The sequence below is a fragment of the Microplitis demolitor genome, chromosome 6, assembly GCF_026212275.2.
Source record: "Microplitis demolitor isolate Queensland-Clemson2020A chromosome 6, iyMicDemo2.1a, whole genome shotgun sequence".
NCBI classification, from domain to species: Eukaryota; Metazoa; Arthropoda; class Insecta; order Hymenoptera; family Braconidae; genus Microplitis; species Microplitis demolitor.
This window is the reverse complement of record NC_068550.1, coordinates 10,668,601-10,696,034: the sequence shown is the minus strand read 5'-3', so window position 1 is coordinate 10,696,034 and position 27,434 is coordinate 10,668,601. Positions and strand designations below refer to the sequence as shown.

Sequence of the window (27,434 nt, the reverse complement as noted above, 5' to 3'; positions counted from 1 at the left end):
ATAGACAAATAATTAATTAATGAATCGCCTCGTTCTACGTGAAGCGGACGTAGACTTATATATTTACCTTGTACGGTTAATTGCGTCCTGTCGCTATCGCCGTCTGGACAACTCTGTTTGATTTCACGTTTCACAGTCCCTTATATTATGTCACTTTCGGTTCACTTCCCCGGAAACCTTATAACGTTCTCCTCTATTTTACGCGTCCCACGGCGGAGTGTGGTTGGCGCTCAATAGCCGTTATGGCTCTCCTTTGGTGAAAATAACTGAAAAAAAAATAAAACAATAGCAACCAAAAGTCCCACCTGGAGATATCCCGAATCTCCCTGGACTTACAGCTCTGCTCAGGCTGGGTTAGATATCCTAGTTGGGAGCCAGTTCGTGTGCCCCACGAACAAAATTCAAACAAAATAAACGCAACGGAGAAAAATGACAAATGAAAATAAAATAAAAATACAGGATAGCAGTTTCAGATGTTAGGAAAAGGAAGCAAGAAAGAGATAGCAGTAATTTAAATAAATAAAATCTAAATAACTACCGGGTTGATGACCATTTGTTTCAAATATATTTTAAATAATAAATCAATTAATTAATGGTATCGCTTTACCAAATAAACAATATCAAAAACACAGAATATAATAAATCACTTACAAAAATCATACGTTATGCGTATACAAATAAAGAAAATAATAATAATGAATAAACAATAAATATCTTGAACGCAAAGAAAAAAATAGTTTACTGCATGTAATTACTAATATTATTCGCACGTGATATTAGAACAATATAAATATGATTAAATAATAATAGTCGCAAATAATAATTTAATAATTGTATATTATTGTATCACTCGCCTGTGATAATTCAAGCATAAAGTAAAAATAATCTCAAACTAATCTTTAAATATTTCCAGTAAATACTTTCATAAATTTCCACTGGCGAATATCACGCAGTATTCACAACAATCTCGAAATAAATTAATAATTGTATCAACAATTATTCAGAGAATCCATAATAATTATGAAATAATACTTATACATTTTTGGTATCACTCACACGTGATAATAAAACCCATAATAATAACGCAGGAAAATAATACGTATAACAGTAATAATTTACATTAATAATAAATGATAATACGGATCAAAATAAATGATAATTAATAATTATTATCGCATATAAAAAAAATCAGGAAATAATTCACGTATAAAGGAATATTACGAACCCAGTTGCATGTGATTTGTCATACCAAACTAATATACACTACGTGACATAATACTAAATAATACTCAAATAATTTTCAAAAGCGCTATTGGATCTTAATAAACAATAATAAATATATTTGCTTAATAATTTAATATTCACTGAGTTCAATAATCATTCATTTCCTCATATCCTTGTGAAGTTTATTAATAGAGAATCGCTATCTCTGTTATGCTCACGCGATTGCAAATGGCCACCAACGCGGGAAAGCAAAATTACACGCCAATGAATCAGTCAAAGGTACTTACAGTCGTCGTCGACGTATAGAACCTTTACGGGCTCCATTGGTGCAACTTCCTCAGTAAGAAAAATAAATACGTATTACCCAATACGCTACCAATTCAAATGGCACAATAATATGTATATATTTCTACAATTAGAACCAAATGGCGTCACAAAAGAATGCTTTTAATCATTAATTATTTGCGTCAGCAACTAGCACACACACTGCTCTAACAGCTGATTATCCACGTCTGACGATTAGTCTTGGGTAGTTCGCGAACGACCTAGGTCGGAAGAGCGCTCCTTTAGGTGAACTATGCGAACAAGTTCATCGATGATCTCGCTCTTAGTTCTTTTTATATTTTTTTTAGCGTCGGTTTTACTAGACACTGGCACTATGTGACCAACCGAGTTATTTACTTTTTCTGTGCGCGCCTTGATATTTCGAGAGACTATTTATATATTAGATCATTACTCAACGAAACTAGCTGTTGACTAATGATTAATATAAATTATTTAATTTTTTCATTTTTACTTAAGTAAAAGATTTGATGTGCTATAAAAAAATGTCATCTTTAATTGTAATAATTAGCATTTTTTAAGTATTGTAATATAATTACGCATTATACTAGAAACGAGACTAGCTGTTGACTAATTATTAATATAAATTCTTTTATTTTCTCACTCTTATTTAAATAAAAAATGTTATGTTCCATAAATAAACAGAACCTGCAATAATCATAAATATATTTTTTTCTCTATTTATTTACTGCAAGTTAACATTAATCAATTGTGAATTCAGACCGTCGAGTTACGTCACCTTGCTACTTAGTTATTTTTTGAGGAGAAGAGACATAAAATATATGAGCTCATCTAGATGGTAGTATATTTAGTGACACGGAGTGACCGTCATTTTGAATTTCGGTCAGATAACGGTCCGCTGATGGTCTTGTGACTGACGATTCTAGATGATGAGCTTGTTCAAATGCGAAATGACCGTCACAAATTTTTCGGTTAGAGTCCGTCATTTCGGACTGTTAAAAAATTTTTTGTCACGAACTGGACAGCAACATCTATACGGAAAAAAAAACAATAACCATTTCAGCGTCGAACACTAATGCGGTCAGTATAGTATACAAAATAACAAAATTTCTTTCAAAACCGTAAGCATTACTCTAACGGCAGCAATGGTTGCTATCTCCGACTGCAGTCAGTAGTATTGAGCACATTACGGGGACAGCAGTAATAGTTACTCTACAAACATCAATTGTTAACCTCTTGGAAAATAACTATCACTCTTTATACTCGTCTCTTTGCGGTACAACAGAGTTATGAGTAGTTGATACTTCATTTTTGTGACTTATGCCGGGCGCAGTAACTAGTCATGTCACAAACCACAATCATAATCGCACTGCGCAGGCTGCACAATCGCACGGCGCATGCTTTACCAGAAAATAATAAGAAATTAAATTACAAAGTTATTGACAGAGTGAGCCCCTGTTGAAGAAATCTAATATCGAATGATTTGAGATTACGTAACTCTTAATTATTTTGAATCATTCCCAATTGTCTAAATTATTTTGCATCGAGTATAAATTTTGGAATGAATCATTTTAAATCATAATGAATTAAAAAATAACGAAATATTATTTTATGATTTTAAATTATTTGAAATAATTTAAACGCTCCAATCATTTCAAATTAAATTGAATCATTTATGATATTAAACAATATGAAATAATTTAGATTTTTCAAATCATTTCAAATTAGACTTCTTAATCAAGGAGGTTATGTTGCAAAAATAAGAAATATATCACTAACTTATAAGTATGTTTCTTATTTTTATAATTAAACAATTAAAATAAATAAGTGTCAAAAAACAAGTGCAACATAACCTCACACTGTCAATAACTTTTTTAACCCTTCGTCCATCGCGCAGTCCCGCCACCCTTCGCTCATCGCTCCGCGGCGTTCCGCCGCAATGTATTTCATATTGCGGTGTTGCCAAGTATCATAATCATGATTTTTCAAAATTCGAACTACACAAGCTTACACGTCTAGACAAATATAATTGTTTTTAGAATTTTTTTATTAAAATAAAAATTTTGTATTAAATAAAAATATTAGAGAAAGAGATGAATTAAATGAGTTGGAAATGAGTCACTAGTGATAACTGGCAGCACTGCACAGAAAATCCGAACAAATTCAACGCTCGAATTTACTCGCGTCAGCGGCAAATCGCCGCGTTTCTAAAGTTTTCCTGCAAAAAAAATTATTTTTTTAATATTTAAAAAATCGGAAAAATAATTGTCATTGATTCATTCGATACTAAAAAATATAATAGAAGAATTCTCAAAATTTCAAAAGACTAAGAAATTTATTTTTTTAAAAATAATCTTGTAATAAAAATTGTGGTGCTGTGCTCATAGCGCGACGAACGAAGGGTTAAATATTTGGTCACAAATTAACATTAAGTCAAAGATTTTGTCAGTCACAACTAGCTAGATGATTGGACGCAACCTTTTTTTAACTTTCCGCTAAGAAAATTGAAAATTTTCAAAAATTCGGAGTTATTGGTTTCGGTCCGATTTCCAAAAATTGAATTTCTCTCAGATCTTGACGATTTGAGGTACTAGGCAGCTATTCTGATTAATTTCAAGATGATGTCCGAATGTATGTACGTATGTAGATATCTGTAACTTTTGAACGGACGAACCGATTTTGATCGTCAAGGTGACATTCGACGCGGCTTGTCAATATCTAAAACTGTAAAATATTGGAATCGATCGGTGAGTGCGTTCGGAAATATTTCAAAATAAATTTTTTTCAAAATGTTTTTTTTTGTATAACTTGTAATGTGCTTAATGGATTGACTTCAAAATCTAATCAGCTCTAAAACTTTATAAGCCACGTCGAATGCCACCTCAACCACCAAAATCGGTTTATTCGTTCAAGAGAAACCTTTGTAGGAAGAATTAAGAATTTTTTTTTTTAGTTTTCTTGCAATATCTTAAAAACGACTGGATAAATTGATTCCGAAATTTGATCAACTTTAGGACTCAATATAACGCATCGATTGCCATTTTAACCGTCTTAATCGTTCAACTCGTTTGAGAGATATCGTTGGAGAAAAAATGGTAAAATAAGTTTTTTTTTCGAAAACAACGGCAGACAAAAGTATTTTCGAGCTTGGAGAGCTCGAAAATGTATTCACACCAATATTTTCGAGCTCACGGTGCTCGAAAATAGCGGGAAGTTTTGGGGCTGGCCCACAGAGTCAACCGATAGGGCCACGACGATTCTCTCACAGGGAACCTGAGATGCTGCGTCAACATTTTGTCAACTCTGTTGGCATTATTATATTTTTATAATGACTAAATAGTCAGTCCGAGAGAGCTCATGGAGGTCAGACCTGTGCTCTCCATTGTCACGATCGGAGAGAGTGAAGGCGACGGGCGAAGGATTATTATTAATGAATTATTCAGTAAAACTACCCACAATATTTATTCTATTACTCAACCAAGGAGCCTAATAGGACCGTCACGTAGCTAGTGTGAGAATGTTTAATATTTGGCGAGTTTTGATCACTAAATAAGTCTATTTCGTACCGAGCGGAAGTACGATAGACAATCCCGATCGTTGACCTGCGTGGCTTTAGGGTAGGTCAGGGATTTTAAAGCGAGAGGGAAGCAGGTAGGTGAATATGGGCCCTCGAGAAGTCCCTGTTCTTTTACGTCTGTCTCTTTCTGTACCCGTTGACTTAGGAATGTTAGAGTAAGAGGTATAAATAAGAGAAAGATGATTTAAAAAAAAAAAGAAAAGAATCTGTATATTCTTATAAAATTATAATGTTGTTTTACTAGTGTGTACTAAAATTAACAATTATAATTAACTTACCACTTAGCTTGAGGTGGTTTACTATCTCGCTGAACACACTCTCTCACAATTCACCACTTTGAATTTATGATCGCGGAATTGTTTTTGTTTGATTCGCTGGGACCCTGCCCGTGGCTTAGGGATTTTACTCAGCGGAATTTGATGCACTTTTCGGACTCGGAGCTACTGGGGTGCCAAGCGGATACACTCCCCTATCTGTCAAGTACGAGTATGAGTATTTAATCTTATTTAGGATTTCGATCTAGGAGTCTGGTTTCCTAGGCTATAGAACGTCACGAGACCGATGATCCTGGTGAGTCGAATCGACCGCGATTTTTGCAAGATTAAAATCTAGGTATTTGGCCAAGGAGCCCGATTGCCTAGGCGGTGGACCGTCACGTGGACAACGATTAAGATTTTATCTCTGATTCGCGGTACTAGTCGGACTTGGGCCGATAGAACTAATCGGAGATTTTAACTTATAGAACTTTGGAGCGAGTGGCTCGAGATCCGACAGAGGTTAGTTCAGATTAGCGATTGACTGCTTTCGTTAGGTTTTCGGCAGTCTATATACTCTAGTTTTGATGGGAAAGTCATCTGTTTTCTGATGCAATCGTTGGGTCCAGCTTATCGTTTTCGACAAACTAATGACTAAGTACGCAGTTCCGGGTATAGCTTTCTAAAAATTTAGAAAAGTCCATACATGGAAGTTGGATGATATCGTTTTTGTAAACAACAAAGAATGTGTAAGTGCTTTAATACAAAACGAATGATCATGTACATAGGTCCGAGTTTAGTCATATCATTAGAACATACGCGGCGATTTCGAAATATGGAAATTGGATGGTCGTAAAATTTTTATGACCGTTGAGTTAATTAGAGGTCCGGTACACACGTGCAGGTGTCCCGCTGAGTTGCAGCTATACATATTTTTCGATACTACGCCCATACACGCATACACATTCTCTTGTGAATGTATTGTAAATAGATGTACGCAGGTAATGTGGATGCAAGATGAGTATACAGCTAGATGACGTAGTTGGTTTGAGAAAGGGGTTCTGCCCTTTTTGATGGAGAGAGAGTGAGACAGGTATATTGTCTTATCTATCAATCCTTGTCTAATCTTACTCATCGTGCATGCACTTACATAGGTACCTGCAAAAGGTGAGAGGATCTTAATACGAAGATTTTTGGTGCGGCTAGTATACCTTTTCATAAAAGAAAATTAAAAAAAGGAATAATGTTATTTCAGAAGTTAAATCGCAATTCGTATGTATCAATCGTTACACCATAATCAATAAACTACTTAGTTTATTCTAAATTAATTTAACCTTATTTTGGGATGCCGATTGGCAGCCCTAATATTTTTATCCTCACCATGGCCGGTCCATAACAATATTACCACCCACAGGCGAGCGCTTATCAGCTGTTTCCTGCCGATTTTCCTGCCATTCACCTGCTATTATAAATATAAAAATATGGAGTTGAAACCGGCATCGAAAATACTTAAAATTGCGAAAAACAATTAAAATTAATAATTAATAAAATAATCGATGACCAGGGCCCACCAGGGGTCTATCGATACTCCAAAGAGGCCAAACCTGGATAAAATTTAATAGTTAAAAATTATTATTATTTTTAATTAATTTGGGAATTTCCCAAAACGTAACAACCAATTTCTTTTAATGTTGAAAAATTTATTTTTCCCTCCGTATTTTTATTTCGTGATATTTAAAAAAAATGGCGCTTAAAAATTTTAATTTATATAAAAGTTATAAAGGCGTTTGTCAGATGTCACCACAATTGTGACGGTCCGTCGTTTTATAAACGATCCGCTGACAGTTTTGTGAACATGACGTGGTGGTCGAAAATGATCTGACCGGTCAGACTCGCATCACTAAGTACAGTCGAATCTCGTTATGAGTCCGCTCGTTATGAGTCCGTGAACCAGGATTTCCACGGAAGACCTTCCCCCTCCACAACGTGAAAAAAAAATTAATTTCAGAGTCTCGATATGAAACCGTATATTCATGAAAAGAAATTAAGAGTTTATTTATCATATTAGTCCTATTATTTGTTTATAAGCAAGACACTGTATAGCTGTATTACTATAAGAAACATAACACTCAAGTCAAACGGACTCATAACGAGATACTGGAAACAATCACGTACACACTCACACGCTTAAAAAGTAGGGGAAGTTCAACTCACGACTGTCGCCTGCGCTGACAGAGTGGGGGTACACAAATTCTTAGAATTATATTCCCCTACACCCCTTTATGCGGGTTCATAACGAGACTCGACTGTATATTATTGACTTACCATCTGTTGGTTGCTTATTAACCGACGGTTTCTAACCGCTCTCAGAAATTGGTGCAGATTTACATGTTTTTTAGGATATACATTTTTTTCCAAGGAATTATTAACAGAATAATGAATATTAAGATCAAAACATTTATTGAATAAGTTCAAAATAATTATCAATTACAATAAACAGTTCATTATCTAATGAATAAATTTTTAAAAATAGTACAAAACTATGAATAAATTTATGAAGGAGGTGGATAGTATGCACGTGGAGGATTTCCGGGTGGGGGTACTGGATTACCTGGAGGAAAGTAAGTGGTGTTCGTAGGGTAACCGTAGGATTGGAATGGGGGAGCGGGTGCTGGTGGGGGTTGAGCTGAACGAATTGGCGGTGCCAGTCGCATCGATGGTACCATGTGATTCATTGGGTTCACTGAGGGTGGGGGTACGGATATATTTGCCGGTGGAAAGACAGTTGAGTAAGGGGCAGGCGCTGGTGCAAAGTTCGGTGGATACGTAGCGTAATGCGGTGGTGGTATTTCTATTGGCTTAACAACACTTTCGGTCTGCAGTACTGGCTGTTCCAACGCGGAACAACCATTTGATGGTATTGGCGTTGTCTCAATTTTTTGAATTTTTATTGGAGTTCCCGCTATTCGTAAATAAATAATGATAAATATTATTCATTTGATTTTAATATCTCAAAGTCCAATGGCTAACCATTATTCAAGTCAACGTTTAATTAAAAGCTGATCTTAATTATTAATTACCCTAGTAGCATTCTTAAGGAAGTTAATGTAATTCTGTATCTCAAATCAAAAGTAAGTCTATATGATGAGTTATGGGAAAGTTTAAGGTAAGTTACTTTCGTAGGATGTCTTTAGTAACTCTGTTGCAACACGTGGCTAAAATGCTTGCATAAGACCCATTAGGTCATACTTGCTGCAGAGTTGTTTAAAATAACTGTAGATGGCTATTTTTATTTTGTGAACCGTGTATTCGACATTAGTACAGTAAATTTGGTGGTGGAATCTTAAATAAGACTTGATGAAATCTGCAGAAAGTTTACTTATAAACTCCATTTTAATCAATCCTTGTTTTAATCCTTCGTCAGAAACTTGCTAAAGGACTTTTGTGAAGTAACTTGCTTAAGACAATGCTACTTGGTAAATTATTTATTTTTTATAAACTTACTATTAGGTGTATTAGAAGCTGATTCAATTGATGCAGTTGTTGACATTATTTCTGTTGCTGCATGATTAGATGGCGTCATTGGTGGTGAGTCTGGTGGTTTAGCATTATTAGCTTGTGAATATAAATCTAATACTTGGTGACAAATATCTTAAAATAAAATATATTATTTATTTATTAATAATGAATAGGCTAAATGTAGGTACAGCTTGAAGAAAAAAACAGTAAACCTTCTAGTAAATCCATAGTGACATCTTCAACAAACATATCCCACCACCTTAAATGTTTGGGTTGTCTACCATTCCAGTCGACGACTTCAAATTTGCTCAATTTACCTGCCAAATACATCAATGCGACTGCTATTATTTCTGGCTCCCATTGTAATGATAATGTTGTGCATAAACTAAAAAAAACATGAATTTTTAATTCATAGTATACATGGGGTAGAGGTACCGTTTTTGGCCACTTTAGAGCCAGTTTTGGACACTTGGAAAACTTTAATAAAATAATTTGCAAAGTACGCAATAACATAATTAATTATTGAAATTTCATCAGAGATACTTTAATCCCATTATTGAAATAAAAATTTCAATTAATTTCAGTTAATTAAAATAAAGTCTTAAATGTCAAAAAATGGAGCATTGGCCACTAATGGTACCTTTACCCTACTGCTGATTAAGAAGTATGATTTGGAATGATTTGAAATGACGAAATGTTTCATCATTTTGAATCACTTCAAAATGTCTGAATTATTTTTCTTTCGAGCATAAACTTTGTAACGATTCATTTTAAATCACATTGAATTATAATTAAAGGTAATATTATTTTATGATTTGAAAAAAAGTCCAGAATTCAATTCACCGAGATATGACTCAAAACCTATCAAAAAACTGAAAAGTGATCTAAATCAAAAGACTCTCTCAGATCTTTTCACTCCAATTATAAATGAGACTAATATAAATCCAATGAAATATAGTTGTAACTCTAATCAGCTTAAGAACTTTTTGGCTAATTGTACAAGTCAAAAATACATTGAAGATATCATCGAGGAATTTAAAATTAACCCAATTGTCGCCAAGTAGCTGACAACTTTATACTCACTCTTTACTTCAAGGATATGGAAATTAAATTTTCCAAACTTAGAAAGAAAATAAAAGAAGATTTTGGTATTGAGAATTTCAATTTTATTGATAAAACATGGCCATCCGATGAACTTACCACTGACTCGGAGGTTACAGACACTAAAGGGGACTCAGCTGAACAGAAAAATTAGTAAACGAAGTTAACTTTCCTTCTAATTCTTCCTTATACATATTTATTGTGACGAGACGATTTTCTCGAGTCTTTTATTTATCACCCGCGTCTAATTAATAGCTAGCTAACCGACGTCGCGACAGCCAAGAGGTCAAAACTTACGCACGATCCAGGTCGTACGTGCATACCGCTCAGTCTCCTTCACCACGGGGTGGGTAGCCTGTTCTATTCCCTGGAGGCGCAATGCTTCAACTCAGAGGCCCTAAGTCGACCCACTGGAACAGACTTTGATCCAGTGCCCTGCAGTCCACTTTGCAGGGACATACGCGGCTGGCTCATATTCAAATCATATTTTTTTTTTTTTTTTTATTGAAAATATATGAGAAGGCTTGAACTGCAGCTCACTCTGCCTGACATTGAATTACAAGTGAGTTAACTTATCTACCAAGGCTCCCTCGACGGATAACAGAACACTACTAAATTAATCTTAATATGACAGCTCCACCGGTATAAGTTATAAATAAGGCACTGACATTCAAATTATTCCTAGAGTATCAAAAACGAAATCGGTCTGTCAGTTGACCCTACGGGCCAGCCCCAAAACTTCCCGCTGTTTTCAAGCTCCTTGAGCTCGAAGTTGTTAATACATTTTCGAGCTCTTCGAGCTTGAAAATACTTTTGTATGCCTTTGTTTTCGAAAAATAACGTTTTTTACCATTTTTTCTCCAACGATATCTCTCGAATGAATTAACCGATTGAGACGGTAAACGTAGCAATCGACGCGTTTTATTGAGTTCTACAGCTGATTAGATTTTAAAACTGATTTATGTAGTCGTTTTTCAGCAATATTGAAAATACTAAAATAAAAACTTTTTTAATTCTTTCGACAACGGTTTCTCTTAAATGAATGAACCGATTTTGATGGTTGATGTGCCATTCGACGCGTCCTTATGAAGTTTAAGAGCTCAGTTGATTTTGGAATCAATCCATCGAGCACATTACAAGTTATTGAAAAACAAATATTTTTGAAAAAAGTTTATTTTGGAATATCTCTGAACGAGCCCTACTAATCAACGTTAATTTTTTCCAGCTTTTAGATAGTGACAAGTCCCGTCGAATGACACCTTGGCGATCAAAATCGGTTCATCCGTTCAAAAGTTATAGATATTTACATACATGCATACATATATACACTCGGACATAATCTTGAAATGAGTCAGAATAGCTTCCTAGAACCTCAAAACGTTAAGATCACTTAGAAATTTGATTTTCGAAAATCGAACCGAAAATTTGCTATTTTCTTAGCGGGAAGTTAAAAAGAGTAAGATTAATTAAGCTATTTAAGTTAGATATTAATATCAATAGAATTAATAAATTTGGATATAGGTATCATAGACGCAGAATTCATTTCACTAATAATGGCTTCGATATTGTAAGGAGGAAAAATCTTGACTTTTATGAGATCATTTAGCAAGGCAGCTCTAGCGTTATCAAATAATTTACACTGAAAAAAGACGTGATTAGATCCTTGACTAGATTCTTCACAAGGACACTGACTTGAATCTACAATTTTAAAACGATGAAGGCTCTCAGCTAAGGATGTCTGTCCGCTTCTTAATCTATTGATTGTCACAATCGTTTTTCGTCTAAATTTAAACTTTTGAAACCACGGTTGTGCGTCAACTGAATAGAACCTGGAATAATAATTTTTTTCCTTTTGGCTGCCAGTATTACAATACCATAGATCGAATTTGCACTTAATTTTTTCCCTCCAAATGCTTTTAAAATCTGAGTCTGAGATTTGAAGCTGGGTATCAATACCTCTCATTATACTGTCTTTGGCTATTTGATCAACTGTTTCATTATAAGCTATACCCACATGAGCAGATATCCAGAAAAATTTAACTTTTTTTGTTCAAAAGGGATAGTCTATATAATTGGTCTTAAATAGCAAGAATAATTGGTTTTCATTGCTCAGAATTACAGTGATTTTTAAGAACACATAAGACACTTCTGGAGTCACTGAAGATGTAAAATTAAGACTCTGTACTCTCGAAAAAAGTTTGAAGAGTAGTCGTAATGGTCATGGCTTCGGCAGTGAAAATAAATGCGTACTTAGTGGTGCGGAACATACCACCATCCCTAGTGGCTGCATTTAGGTTCGTGAAACCAACAAACTCTCGGTTGCTTATTTTGAAGCCTTCTGTGAACCAGCATATACCATTGTTTAGTTCATGTTTGAATATAGATAAAAATTGGGTGTTGAGATCGGCTGTTCTCGGAGAATTGAACCTTTTTCTAGGTCAATATCTAGTTTATACTACAACGACTCCTATGCATAACTTTAACATCATGGTCTATCAGATGAGACTATATAGTGTTGTATAGGTATTATATCCTCATAACCTATTAGCAGCAAGGTTTAGAATCACGTCGAGCCGTAGGATAGTTTCTTCTTGTGATCAGTTTGGCTAGAACAGGTGATAATGGGTGTTCAGAATTAGATTCAACCCTAGTTGCATAAAGAATTGAGCTAAGGACTCCTCCTTGGGCAAGTCCCTTAAATACTGTTCTTTTTTCATCAGTCTTCGTATCTAAATGCCAAGTGTTTGAGCCCGGCCAGGTTATGCACCATCCGGAGATATAACTTTGGAACACCTAGATCCTTTAATCTTTCGAATAAGATTTCTGGTAAAACGTTATCATATGCGCCTTTGATATCAATGGATAGGCCAACTTAGACTTCGTCTTCGTCAAATACGTTCAATATTTCAGTGGTAAGTAAGGTTAAATTGTCCGTGCAAGTTCTATTTCGCCTAAAACCAAATCGTTTGACTGGCAGCTTTTTATAGTACTCCAACCACCAGCATAATCTTGAACTTAGCATTCTTTCCATGATTTTTAAAATGCAGGATGCCAAGGAAGTCGGTCGAACTTTTTTTGAGTCGCTTTTAGGAATGAAAAAGACCACATATTCCCTCCATTCTTTGGGGAATGATCCTATGAAAAGTATCTCGTTTAAAAATTTAAGGGCTGGGTTAGGGTTTTCACTTTCGAAAAATCGAATTTTTTTTTGTCTTATTGTCGACAATGCCACAGGAAGTCTGCTGTATGGAGCTGGAATGGATGATTCTGTGTAAGTTGAAAAAAAAAATTTTTTCTTCACTTTTTTAGTTCATAAACTTTAGACGCGTTTTTCTCAAAACTACTTTTTCAAAGTCCGTGTTCATTGTCATTTAAAAACTACTTGACCGATTCATTTCAAACTTTGTACACATTTTTTACATATAAAATACCTTCCCCCAACATTTAGTTAAACTTTTTTTTTTACATTAAGGGTGTTTTCCACCCACAAAATGGCGAAATTTTTCGTAGAAAATAACAGTTCACACTATAAATGGCCGCCAAAAATTTTTCAAGGAAAAAAAAAATCATCAGAGAACGTTGGGGGGAAGATTTGATTATAATTTGACTAAATTTTCATGGTTTTTCATTTTCTGATAGTTTCCGGCTGAGTTAAAGCGAACACCGCAAATTGTTTTTTTCCCAAGACTTCTGGGGGAAGCTCTGTTACCGGCTTATATTTCAATATTTCTGCATGATAAAATTACACAAAATTGTCAAAAGTATGCTCACTAATGTACAAAAGGTTCGAATAAAATTGCTCAATCCATATTTGAGAAAGAAAATCGTAAAAGAAGTGTTTTTTTTGTTACTCTGAAATCCTAACCCCTCTCTTAAGTAGTAGCTCTCACAATCTCATTGGAAACTTTTTCAGGATTTGGTAGTCAATTCCATCCATCCCTGGACTGCTTTTGGGGTTACACTTGTCTAGTGCAATGTCTAACTCGGCCATTAAGAAGGGTTGCTCTGGAGCTTTATCTCCCTCTTCGTTGAAGAAATCTGGTTCTTGCTGGGGCACCCAGGATAGACATAACTGTTCAATAGCTTGTTTGACATTTTCAATTCTTTCCTCAGAGTATTCGTTGGCTGTATTTGAAGAGTTCTATCTTTTCTTAAAGCTTTTTAATTTTTGCTTAATATAAGATGGATTAGTGTATTTAGTAAGTGTCACAGAAATTTTTAAAATTTTCTTTTTTTATTTTATTTAAAGCAGTCTTCGCATTATATTCCGTTTTGAGTAGTTTTACAGTTTTTTCTACTGAAGTTATGTTTAAAATAAAGCAAGGCTGCTTTTCGTACTCTTATTAATTTTTTACACTCACTTTTCCACCAGGGAGCAGCGTTAGGAGTTTTGGTATTGATCCTTTTTTTCTTTTTTATTTTTGTTGTTTGTGTTGTTTGTGATTGGGTTTACATAATGAATACAATCAGTAATTATGGCTAAAAACGTTGTGTATTTAGTCCGGATGTCAATATTTGTATTGCTGATAATTTCACTGCATTGGTCAATCCAGTTTTCGAGGTTTTTTCCAATTAATTCGCAATCGGTTTTACTGTTAGTTAGTCTGATTGATCTAAATGAAGTTTTTAGTTCTGATCTTGCGTTGAGGGTAATATAAATGGGGAAGTGATCAGTACCCCAAGAGTCTGGCTCTACTGACCAATTATATAAGACTAAAGACGGAATGTCAACAAAAGCTATATCTATAGCAGATTCGAAGCCATATTGCCGTGAATAATATGTACGCTGAACTTGATTTAAAATCCCTACCTCCGTTTTTTCCAATACATTGAATAGTTTTTTCCCTTATCACAGCTTATACGATCATCCCAAAATAGATGAGGAGTATTGAAATCACCAACTACAAGAAACCTTTCAGCAAATTGCGACAGAAATCGCACCCACAAGGATTTATCTATATTTTGATCGGGAGGCCTATAACAAGATATCAATATAAGTTCAGAATCAGCTTCATAGATTTGTATTGCACATAATTCTATTTTACTTCTAGAATTATATAAATTATTAAGTGTTTTATATTTAATATTATTGCTCACCAGAATGGCTACCCCGCCACCCACACTATTAGTACGACCCTTCTTTACCACACCAAAGCTCTTGATAGAGAAATTAATGTCCTTATTTAGCCATGTTTTTGACCGTAACATCACGTCAAAATTCCAAGCTCTGCGTCGAAGTTTTGAAAGTTTACGGCGATTGCTACGACAGTTCCAAGAAAGCGAATCTGATTAGAGTCTTTCTCCATAATTGAAAAGAGTAAAGACTAACTCGAAGCTGTTGTGCGGCTTTGCCACTGTGTAATTCCATATTTTTCCAAATTCTTGCCCAAACTTTTCTAGATTCGGTATTAAGTTGATTAGTTCAGTAAATTGCTAGATGACATTTGTGGTGGCCTCATCGCTAGTATTCGACTTAGAGAGTTTAAGACTTTTTAGAGTGCTCTTGATGGATTCAGGATTAGGATAAATGCTTGAATAAAGGACAAATTGTCGTATGCCATTACAAGTCTAATTTCCTTGTCTTTAATGATACCAGGACATGATTTATCTGTCGAACGATGAGCTTGTTTACAGTTAATACAGTTCGGAGTTGATGTGCATCAATTCTTTCATGATGTCTTGGTTGTGAACATGTCAAACATCTTTCAATTTCCTTACAGAGTTTGCTAATGTGTCCCACCTTACCGCATTTATAGCATTGTCTTACGGCTGGGATGTAAGGTATTACTATAAAGTTTGTTCTAAAAATAACAATAGATTTTGGCAGAACTGTACCTCTAATTGTGAAACATATGGATTCTGTATCAACTCATGTTGGCCCGTTATCAGTGATTATTCTTTTCTGAAATTTATAGCAATCGGTAACAAGGAGATCAGGATTGTGAGTAGAGTTAGCAGAGTTAATAAATTCTTCTTTCGTTACATCTGTTGGAATGCCTCTCACTACGCATTTTCTGAATAATTTTTCTCTTGGTATAAATGCTGCATAACCGTGACGGCTGATAAATGCATTGTTTACAATTTTGTTGGCCTCGTCACTTTTGTCAAATGTTAGTATTCAAATACCTTTAGAGAGCGTTTCGATGAGCTTGAAGTTAACCTTACATTTTAGCAACTCCCTGCTTACTGTAACATTATTCTTGGGCCCCTTTTCTAGATTCAATTGTTTTAAATAAATAAGAAAAGGACCTATGTCCGTTCTTAAGTATTTAATAGGTGCTTGAAAGTTCTGATTCTACATGGAACTATTATCTGTGACGTGTGAGTTGGGATGTAAGTTGGTACCGTTGGTCCTTTTATTTAATGGGTGCACTCCTGAGGTTCGTAAGTTGTATCTATTTTTGGAAACTTGGTCCCCGATTTAAAGTCCGTATTTTTGATTATTCATGTTTCTCATATTGAAATCCTTTTCGTTCTTCCTTCTTCTGTTCAGAGATTGATCTCTGCTTGGGCTGCTTGTTCTACTTCTTCCGTTTTTGCCGTTGTAGGTGCGTTGAGTGTTTGCGCGTCCTTGTGATTCTTGCATTAAACTTGTAAATAGTTCCGAATTTTGTGAGTCATTGTTAGTTTTGAATCCTGTTTTCAGATTAAAATCGGCTTCGTCATCCTTGAGCATAGGCTCACTAGGTTCGTTCCCGCCTCCCGCCATGCGGCGAAATTGAGGTTAGTTTTTAATGACCCTGCGATTATTAAATATCTACTTATTTACTTGAATAGATTGATTCGGTAAGCTCCAATAAAGGAGATTTTAGTTGGCGAAAGAAACTAAATTAATTTATTTAAATTCTTTAGATTTTATTTTATTTATATAAAAATATAAGTCCACTAAATGTCTGATGTTTTTTTTTTTTTTTTTTTTTTTTTTTCATATTCAAATGAGGCCAGGTTAGCTTATATGGCGCCATCTCTGAGGGGTAAAACTAAACACGATCTTCTTATTCTATTCACCGTGCGACAGAGTGTGGGCTTGCTTTAATGTTACAGACAGAACGATGTCCACGTACCTTAGTAATTCCCTAGGCGCTGTGCAGTTGGTCCACTACAAGTTAAGTCACCAAAGGACAAATCGGAGGGAAACTCACCACTCTTGGTTATTGCGTGACGAGTAGCTGACGTGCTTTTTGAAACTTCTGCTAATAATACTACGTTATAGTACTGACAATCAGAGAAATATTTTCGTATAAATTACTACGCTGTTTTGTATTGAGTCAAAATTAATGAGCAATAAATTCATTGATAATCTGTAAATAGCAGTGACAAGTTGATACATTTTCCCACGTGGATAAAAAGCACCTCGTGAGACGGGTGTAGTTGTTTCATCATTCATTCTCTATCATTAATTACGAACTCATGTATATTTAGGAAAGGGAAAAAAGTATCGATGTATCAAAATATTGATATTTTTTTAGAAAACAATCGAAAATATATATTTCACTTATTATTGTAATATCGGATATAATTACACGCAGAGTTTCCCTTTGTAGATGGTGAACGCAACCAAACAAAAAAAATCTCTATAGATGGCTCTTTGGTGTCTGTGATAGTGTCAGAAACAGCTGTAAGTGTATGTGTAACTTGTTGTGCATAGTTTAATGGCGGGAAGTGGCATTTGGCGGTGTGGTTCGTCATATGGTTGTGCTTAATATTATTTATTTAAAAATGTCAGCAGTGTGGAATTTTTTTTCAAAAAAAGGAAATAATCTACCTGCTTCTTGCAACTTGTGCGGCAAAACGTACAAGACGTGCGGAAACACTAACAATTTGGCTGCACACTTGAAAACAAAGCATCATAATGCTTATATGCATTTTGTAAAAATGCAGAGTTCATCGAGAACAACAAAATCTGACAATGGAATTACAAATACTGCAACAAGAGACGATGATGATCCTGGTATTGAGGGATGTCTTATAGATTCCATGTTAAAATTGAAATAATCAGACGTGTGATTCAAAATAAATAGGTTACAATTTTTTGTTTCATTTGTTGATTTTTTTTTTTTATCTATTTTCTTCTTCTCAGAATACTTTGTCAAGCAATAACGATTCTCAGCAAGGACAAGAAGTTACAGAAGACAGTTCAATTTGTGCTGAGACCCAGTTGTGCAATCAAGAACCAAAAAGAAGGAAGCAATCCACCCTTATCAGTTGCTTAGAGAGAAGTTTAAGTTTTGAAGGTTAATTAGTGCCATAATTTTATCAAATATTACTTTTTGAATGTATCACTATGATTCCCTTTTCTATTCTACTATTTTCATTATCACTAACATTTAGTGATATTTCCTAATGAATTGGAGAAAATGTTGATTATTTAGATGTGTCTCTACATTTATGCCATTGCTTTACCTCCTTTTTAATAAGTAAATATCGGTTGTTTCACTTATATATTTTGGAAGTTGGACAAAAACACATTGAAATTACACAGGCACTAGTTTACATGATTTGTAAAGATAATATGCCACTATCATGTGTGGAAAAAAATGGCCTTCGAAAATTTGTTCGCATAGTTAGTCCTCTCTACAAACTCCCATCTGGAAAAAAGGTATTTCAGCACACTTTATTAAATGTTTTAATTGAAATTATACTTGGATAACTGTTATTTTCTCAATTTTAGGTGACTCGCTTGATCGAAAACAGATATAATACTACGAAAGAGATTCTGATAAAAGCTTTAGATGAGGCAAATTTTTTAAGTTTCACAAGTGACATACAATTACTATTCCAACCTATAATAGGAAAGAGTTCACCTACCATTCAGAATTTAAATTTATGTGCAGAGAAATTATCACAGGTATACTTGGTGGATTTCTTAAATTAGAAGATCGAAATAACTTATCACTTCTTTATTACTTCGACTGGTAATTATATTTAATACAGAGTATAATTATACATCTTTTTTAGTCATAAAGCCGAGTACATCAAAGAAACCTGGAGTAAAATATGTGAAGAGTTTGTCATAGACAAAAGTAAAATTGTCTCTATCACCACTGACGGTGACGCAAACATGGTCGCAACAGTGCGATTATTTGTTGAAAATGATCGTAGGGTTCCCTGTAAGACTCACTGCTTAAATCTAATCGTTGATGGGGTACTGAAAGAAACTCATGAGTTTTCAGCACTCTGTGACCATGTTGAAAGCATAGTGAAGTTTTTCAAACAATCAGTAAGTGCCTCGGACCAACTGAGAGCTGAACAACAAGCATCGGAAAAAAAAAGAAGGCGAAGTATTGAAACTAATTCAAGCAGTTAGCACTAGATGGAATTCGTGCTTAGATATGTTGGAATGATTTGTTAAACTGTCTGCTCTTGGAGTGAAAATTTCGGCCACAAAAATTCAAATTAATAAAAAAACACCCGATATGGTTGCAACTTCGCAGCTTAATGTATCACAAGACCTTATTGTCCTTCTTGGTCCGTTTAAAAAAGCAACTGAATAGATAAGTGGGACAAATTTCGTGACGTCAAGCTTGGCAATTCCTGTATCAAATTCGCTTCTCCAAGTAATGGATCGAACAAATCCATCGACCACTTTAGAAGAAACTGTTAAAGATGCTTTACTAAAAAAAATTAACGAAAAACTCATTCCCTTCCATAACAATATTTTTCTCTCAGCAGCTACAGTATTGGGCCCACGGTTCAAACGTCTCCAATTACCGTGCCACGTGCTATAACAAAATTATGCAATGATATTCGCTCTGAGCACAGGCGTAGAGGACAGCGTTCTCCAGGTTTAAGGCCAATTCAAGCAGCACCAGAACCTAGTGAATCATCAATTTGGTGTAGACATGAAAAACTCATACCCCTTAGCATAAATAGAGCAGAAGTTTCAAGTTCTGGCTGTGTTCCTAATTAACTTAAACAGCATCTGAACCAACCACTAATAGAAAGAAAATCAGACCCCATAGAATTTTGGATGAATTGTCGACATTTTACGCCGGTCCTCTCGGACGTTGCGTTGAAGTATTTAATATGTCAATCTTCCTCAGTATCGTCTGAAAGACTTTCTTCGGCTATAAACTTAGTTATACCAAATAATAGAAGCAGACTAACTGGAGGGCATTTCAAAGAAAGATTGCTTCTGATATCTATATCTGATGAGTATTGGTTTGACTAAGAAACAACTGTTTAAATTTTTAGCTTGACGGATAATTTTATGTTTATTAAAATAGTAATACTTAAATATGTATTTTATTAATAAGTAAAACTAATAAAAGTACCAAATGTCCGCTAAGTTTTTCACATATGAATATTCTGTGTTTGTCCAATTTTTTCAGTGATCGCGCTCTTGAGAGTAAAAGTATCAATATATCGAAATATTGATATTTTTTAATCTGGATATATCGATATTGTCTAAAAATATCGATAAGATATATCGATATATTTTTCCTATTTGTCCATCCCTAAGTGTATATATTTTCTCTTCGAACTATTCCTATAAAATAATTTACGTAATAATTAAGTGCGTCGTTCGTCAAGTAGACGGCTGTCATTCAACGTTGCCGAGACGTGAGGTTTGTGCTGTTAAACTTGTCTGTTCACAGCGAAATGTAAGTCCTATACATTTTGTTGCTCAGCAACTCCCTCAAGTGTCCTGGTTGAGCCAGCTTGGCCTCGTTCGGTCAGACAAATGATAAGCAAAGATAAAGCAAGTCGAAGGATTTCCACACGTAGATAAACGATAATGCTATTAAATAGCGTGTTCGGAAATCGAGAAAAATTAAACTGGTGTCTGTCTTCATGATTATCCACCACGAAGAGAAGGCACCACGTTTTATTATATACCACCTAATCTTATCATACAATAGCTATGCACATCATTCAATGGAATCTTGATGGTTCAAATTGTAGATCAGAATTTCTAAACATTCTAATGGAAAAAAACAACCCGGACATAATATGCCTGCAAGAAACTCATTTAAGAAAACAAAACTCGAGTTAATATGGAAGGATTTAATTGTTTTAATTTTTTAATCACATATCCTAGCTCAACAGGTATACAATAATTCTAATCTGGAAATTATTGTAGTTACGGTTAAAATACCCCATGAAGTTACGATATGTAGTGTCTACATTCCCAACAGTCATAATCTTACGTCTATTGACTTTAGCAACGTATCAGCTCAACTGAACCATCGATTTATCATCCTAGGAGATTTTAGTACAAATAACACCTTGTGAGGATCAAAATTTACCGACAGTATTCGAGCTAAGATCATTGAGGAATGGATTCATGATAAAAACCCTAGCAAATCCCCATATAGCTCTAAACCTTATTTGGTACGTAAATGAACATTTTTATGAAGGCGATCACTATCCGATGTAGGGATGGGCTTTATACATCAATGTTTGAACTATCGATGTTTTTTTTCGAAAACATCGATGTTCTTTTCCGATGTTTCTGGAATTAGATACATCGATGTTCGATGTAAAATTTCCAACTATCGACATCGGAACGTAAAAAAGTCATGGCGCGAAAATTTAAAAACATAAAATATACGATTAAGCTTCGCATTGAAACAATACTTGATAACGGTTATCTGTTAATTTTGTCCAAACTTTTCTCTGAAATTAAAGCCCAAAACGCAAAATAAAGACACAGGCCCGATGCTTTAATCTATAAACTAGCGAAGTGCTCTTCAAGTTTTTGATAACTTCCATTTATTGACGAGAAAAACTTGGACAATGTTCCCATTTACTGCACAAGTGCAACAACGATAGTACCGTTCATCTACTTGAGTGCGAAAAGAGAAACAAATGAAAACCCGTCTTTTAAGTCAACCAATGGAATTGAAATATTGGAAATTATCAAAAATAAGTTATCTTTATTTGTACAACGTTGCGGTGGAATATTTATGTGTTGTCGGGTCCTCTGTGCCATGCGAACGTCTTTTTCCACAGCTGGAAATATTAAAACTGAGGAAGGAAATCGACTGACAGCAAATCATCTTGATAACAAGTTATTATTTTTAGGTAGTTCAAGTGCTAATAAATAAGACATAGTTTTTGTTTTATTTTTAATATATATATATAAATTTCTAATTTAAAACGATTAATTATCTAAAAATTCCATTTGTTGATATTGTTAAAAACTTAACAAATATTTCATATGCTTTTAAAATGTCTACACTTTTCATTAGATCAATTTCATTTCGCTAGATTCATTTTTAATTTTCCCGCGTATTATTCTCCGACAATATTTGTGTTTTTGAATTTTCCCGCCTATTTTTACACCCGATGTTTTAACTTCGGTGTATCGATGTTTTTTATAGAACATCAGGTTCAATGTTAAAAGATTTAAACAATCGATGTAACGATGTCGGTGTATTTTTTCAACATCGCCCATCCCTAATCCAATCCATATAATCTACAAGGAAACTATTTTACAGAGTGAGTCGCCTAAACCCTTACGATGGATTATGCATAAAGCATACTGGATTAAATTTTCAGTAATAGCTGAACAAAAATTTAACATACTGGAATCTCTCTTACAAAAGACAATAGTACAAATCATCAATGAATTGAACAACGCGCTTATTTCGGCAGCTGATCTAAGTATCTTTAAAGCAACTTAGGATAAAAAATCATATGAATGGTGCTCGGAAGAAACTAAAAAAGCACTAACTCAAATAAAGTACGTATTTAACAAATTAAAAGAAGACAAAATAATCCACAACTTAAAATTGCGTTCAAAAGACAACGGGCAATAGCTAGAAAATGCTCAAAATCTTCTAGACGGTCCTTATGACAAAACATAGTATCTTCTATAAATAACGAAACTCCTACAGACCAAATCTGGAAGAAAATAAAAGAAATTAATGATAATTCATCAACTAGAATGTCCTCGATATTAGTAGATAACCGATACCAAACTCATACATCATCTCAAGCAAAAGCAGAATTGCTGGTTATCATCTTTGCGCATGATTCAAGCGATGGCAATTGTACGGAACCCTTTAAACTAATTAAACAGCAATTAGAACCAGGGGTACAACAAACAAGGAATCTATCTAAACAACTGATCGACGAGAATTTAATAGAGAAAACTAACTCACCTTTCTCACTTGAGAAACTAAAAGAAGTCATCAAATATAGCAAAAGTTCCAGCACTGGCCCTGATGGTATACCAGTAATATTTATAAAAAATCTCCGGATAGCTGCATAAAATATTGACTTGATATATACAACAGAGAATCAAATTTTCAATAAGAAACACACTCACATTTCTGTAACTCATCGTTATAAAGTATGGAGATCGCAAAAAAAGTAAAATTTTGATATAAAATCGTCATTATCTCCGAAAATGTCAATTTGATATGATTTTTTCGAAGGACCTTTTTTGTATAGAATCAAATTTCCTATCAAAATAAGTACTAGAATGAATTTTTTTCCGACTTTGAACTTCCACTTTATTTGGCGAGCCTAAGATATCTGCCTAAAATTTTTGCCTTTCGCACACATTTTTTTAAGCCTTATAAACGATATTTTCACTATTAATAATTTGAATTTAAAAAATGCGGATTTTCGGCCCACCCTAATAGACACTGACAGACGGAGACACAAACGCACGTTATGAATTGACTTACTTCTAGGAATTGATACAATATGTTTTTATTATAATTGCATTGAATCATAAAAAAAATTTTTTTTTAATAAAATAATTTTTTTTTAATGAAATAAGTGATTAAAAAATAAACGCAGAAGTACGGCAACAGCGCGATAGTGTTTAGTAATTTGTTTTTATACACCATATTAGGCGTACTTTCCTTGTTACCCATTTGTTTAAAGATGGTGACGTCTAGCTTGTTGAAAGGAGGACTCTATGGATGATTGGGAATAAGTTTAGGCCTTATTTATAGTGGTATCACTAAATTCTGATTTTCTAATAGAGTTATCTATAAATTTAAATAATGGAGTTGGTAGAAAAAAGTAACTTAGATCAGATTCATTAATAGTTTTTCCCTGTAGATTAGGTGCAATTCGATTCTTCTTAAGTGGTAGCTCCTGCGCTTACGCGAATATACTTAACCTTGGACTAATTCTAAATGCATCAATAGCTATTCTGAGTGCTGTGGTTTGGATACAATCGTTGAATATTAGATGCCATATTATACATTATCGATCCATCGATCCATGTATAGATTATTTTCTTATTCAATTGAATTTTGAATTATCCAAATTATTTCAAATAATTGTAAATCCTACAATAATATTTTCCTATTTTATGACTCAGTTTGATTAAAAATGATTTATTTTGAAATTCCGCTAGAAACCCGGAAAAAAGAAAACAGGAATAATTGATTTTTTATTGAGTATTTATTACATTTTTAAATAGCAACGCAGCGCTTCGCAAACGAAACTGTAAAAATTATAGTTTTGTGCTGCTCACTAAGCTTTACATTTAAAATTTAACATATTGCAGTCTCACAATGTATTCAAGTTACTATCTCATACTGTAATGTTTCGTACATTTCCTTGAAGTATTACTTAATACACATTAAAATGTACCGTTTCATGTAGTGATATTTATTTTTTTTTCTTCAAATAATCTCTCTTGAATAGCAACCAATATTATTGTGGCATGTGAATCTTACAACTCTAACCAGGGATATTTATTTTTCTAATGTATTAGACATATGTTTTTCAGAACTTTTGTTTCGTCGAAATAACAAATATTTAAAATAATTTTATCACAGGAAAATGAACATCCATTAAATAAAATTTTATAAAATCATAATTTATCAAAAAACAAATTAAGCTATACAAATTTTACATTTTAAATTGTAAAACTTCGTGATTGCCAAAGCATTAAATGGACTTAATGTACATGCATTTAAAATTACAGTGTGAAATGTAATAATTCCTTCTTATCCATTATAATCTATGATTGATAGTTCACACTTGAAATTTTACTCTTTAAGTTAGTAAATAATATAATTCGACATTTTAATTGTTACATTTTTGGCAAATGGCGAATACAGAATTTTCGAAGCAAGAAAATTTCATTTATCAAAGAACAATAATATAGTTACATCTTATTGCGTTTGATTTACATTTAAAAAATGTAAAATATACTGCTTTAATTGCAAAAAATTTTTTACTGTGTAAAATGTAAAAATTCGAGATTGCAATTTAATTTTTATAGTTTTGAGATCGAAGAGCTTGTTTTTACATTTCCTACTGTAATTATTCCTGTTTTCTTTTTTCCATGAAGCAGTATGATTTAACGATTTGCACCGATTTTAAATTATTAAGATTTGAATCATTTCAAATCATAATTTTACGATTTAAAAATATTCGAAGCTGAGAATTTCAAATCATTTTAAATAATTTCAAATTATAATTTTATGATATGATACAATATGAAAGAATTTATATTTTTCAAATCATTTCAAATTATTTTCCTTAACCAGGGATGTTATATATAAATGAATACGTTACCTATCATTGACAAATGTCCATGCCATTTGTACCATTTTTTGTAATTTACTTTTATCACCTTGAAAAAAAATTAATTTCATTATTTTAATTAATTAATTTATTTACTTAAGAGATCGATTGAAGTCGAGCAAAATGCTATTTTTTTTTGAGCTGGACATTAAAGTGGTAATAACTTTAACTTATGTGAATTAAAAAAAAAAAAATTCAAGTTTTATTTGTTGAGATTAAACCATCTATAAAAAGATACCATAGCATTTTGTGATAAGTTTGGTAATTTCGCTGAAAAAGTAAAAAAATCTCGAAATTTACTATAAATTGGACTTTAAGCTTCCATAACTTTTGAGCAGATGGATTTATCAAAAAATCATAGGAGACCTTTTTTGTAGAGCATGAAATTCCCTACAAAAAAATATCCTGGACTTATTTTGATAATACGCCATTAACGAGATATAAAATTTAAAACTTAAAATTTTGATTGACTGAGCATATTGACCACTTAATTTAGAATAGACAAAAAATGATATCATGCATACGTAACTCTTGAAAAGAGAAAAAGATAGCATATTTAGTTTTATCTTTAAAATAATTTTTCTCACTCATATGCTTAGTTAAAAAATTTTAAAAAATTTGTTTTTATCATCTTTTTAAAAGATGACAGCAATTTTCGAAAATAAAAAAATTGCACCTCTAGATAATAAAAAAAAAGGCCATTCGGCAGCCAAAATGGAAGTAGATTTCTTATTATTTAATTATTTCAACCTTTCAAATAAACATTCATAACAAAATAAATTTTTTTTTTGATACCCTTAGAAATTCTCAAAGTTATAGAGCAAAAAAAAAATTGGCACAAAATTTAAAGTTAAATGCGAAAAATTTAAGAATTGAAAATAGAAAATTAAAAAAATCATCAGAATGGTAAGTTAAGTAAGATTAACAGTTAATACGAAATTAAACAAAATAATATAAGTTAAAATTTCAATTATAATAGATCTAAAGGTCATACTTGAAATCAGTCATAAAATCTGTCAACAAAACACAATTGAATTTACACACTTGAATTGAAATATTTAGATTTTATGAGCGTTACATAGCAATAATGTAAATTCAATCAGTTTCATAAATTTACTAATAAATACAATAGTTAGGATTTTGAGGAATCTATTGAAAGTAGGAGAACCAATGCAATAGCAACATTTCATTTGATGAGTGGTAAGATAAGAAATTCTATTGGTCTAGGCACAAATATAGAAATGAAAATTAAAGCTTATTTGGAGAGCTTTTAGATGAATTCTATACAAAGTCGATAAGTTATAACATTCAAAAAATATCGAAGAAAGAATAAGTAAAAATATGAATTTTTCGACATTCTGAAAATTTTGGGATGCTATAACTTCTAAACTAATTGACCGATTGAGCTCATTTTTCAACTCGATCAAGGTAGTCACTTACAGCATACGGATACCAAGTTTCAAAGCGATTGGTTTAAGACTGGTATTAATCAAAGTGACAACCTTCATAAAATTATTTTTTATAATATCGTATGAATTTCTAAAACCATTTTTCTATCAGAAAAAGTGGTCAAATCAATGAGCTGCATAGTGAAAATCGAATGCAATCGAGCAAGCTTTCAGTTAAAACAAACAAAAATAAGCTATCTCTTTCCGTTTAAAAGTTACATCCGATTGAATCGGTAAACAATTTTTTTTTTTTTGAAAATTTTACAAAATTTCAATTAACCATATCTACTAAACTTATTGGCCGGTTTGGCTCATCTTCGAACTCATCCAAGGTAATCGTCCATAGAATAAATGAACTAAGTTTCATTAACATCGGTGTAGAATTGTCGACGCTATCGTTGGAGAACGGCGCGCTATATCGTATATATATATATAATATACATATAATATACATACAATATATATAAATACATATATAAACTTTTGAACCAAATGTATTTTCTG

The 27,434-nt window shown here is 33.2% G+C and overlaps 1 protein-coding gene across 3 annotated transcripts in view; it reads right to left on the bottom strand.

The window, feature by feature from the left end:
• Window positions 1-7,795: 7,795 nt before the first annotated feature.
• The window catches only part of LOC103574203 (cyclin-K), a 66,431-nt gene continuing 46,792 nt past the window's right edge, over window positions 7,796-27,434 (bottom strand). For all 3 annotated transcript variants that reach the window (XM_053740139.1, XM_053740140.1, XM_014440154.2), the window contains 4 exons: window positions 25,474-25,531; window positions 9,090-9,262; window positions 8,863-9,009; window positions 7,796-8,320 (listed from right to left, as the gene is read on the bottom strand). In XM_053740139.1, the coding sequence (XP_053596114.1) occupies window positions 7,911-8,320; window positions 8,863-9,009; window positions 9,090-9,262; window positions 25,474-25,531 (788 nt within the window). In that variant the 3' untranslated portion in view covers window positions 7,796-7,910. The remainder of the gene's footprint in view (window positions 8,321-8,862; window positions 9,010-9,089; window positions 9,263-25,473; window positions 25,532-27,434) is intronic.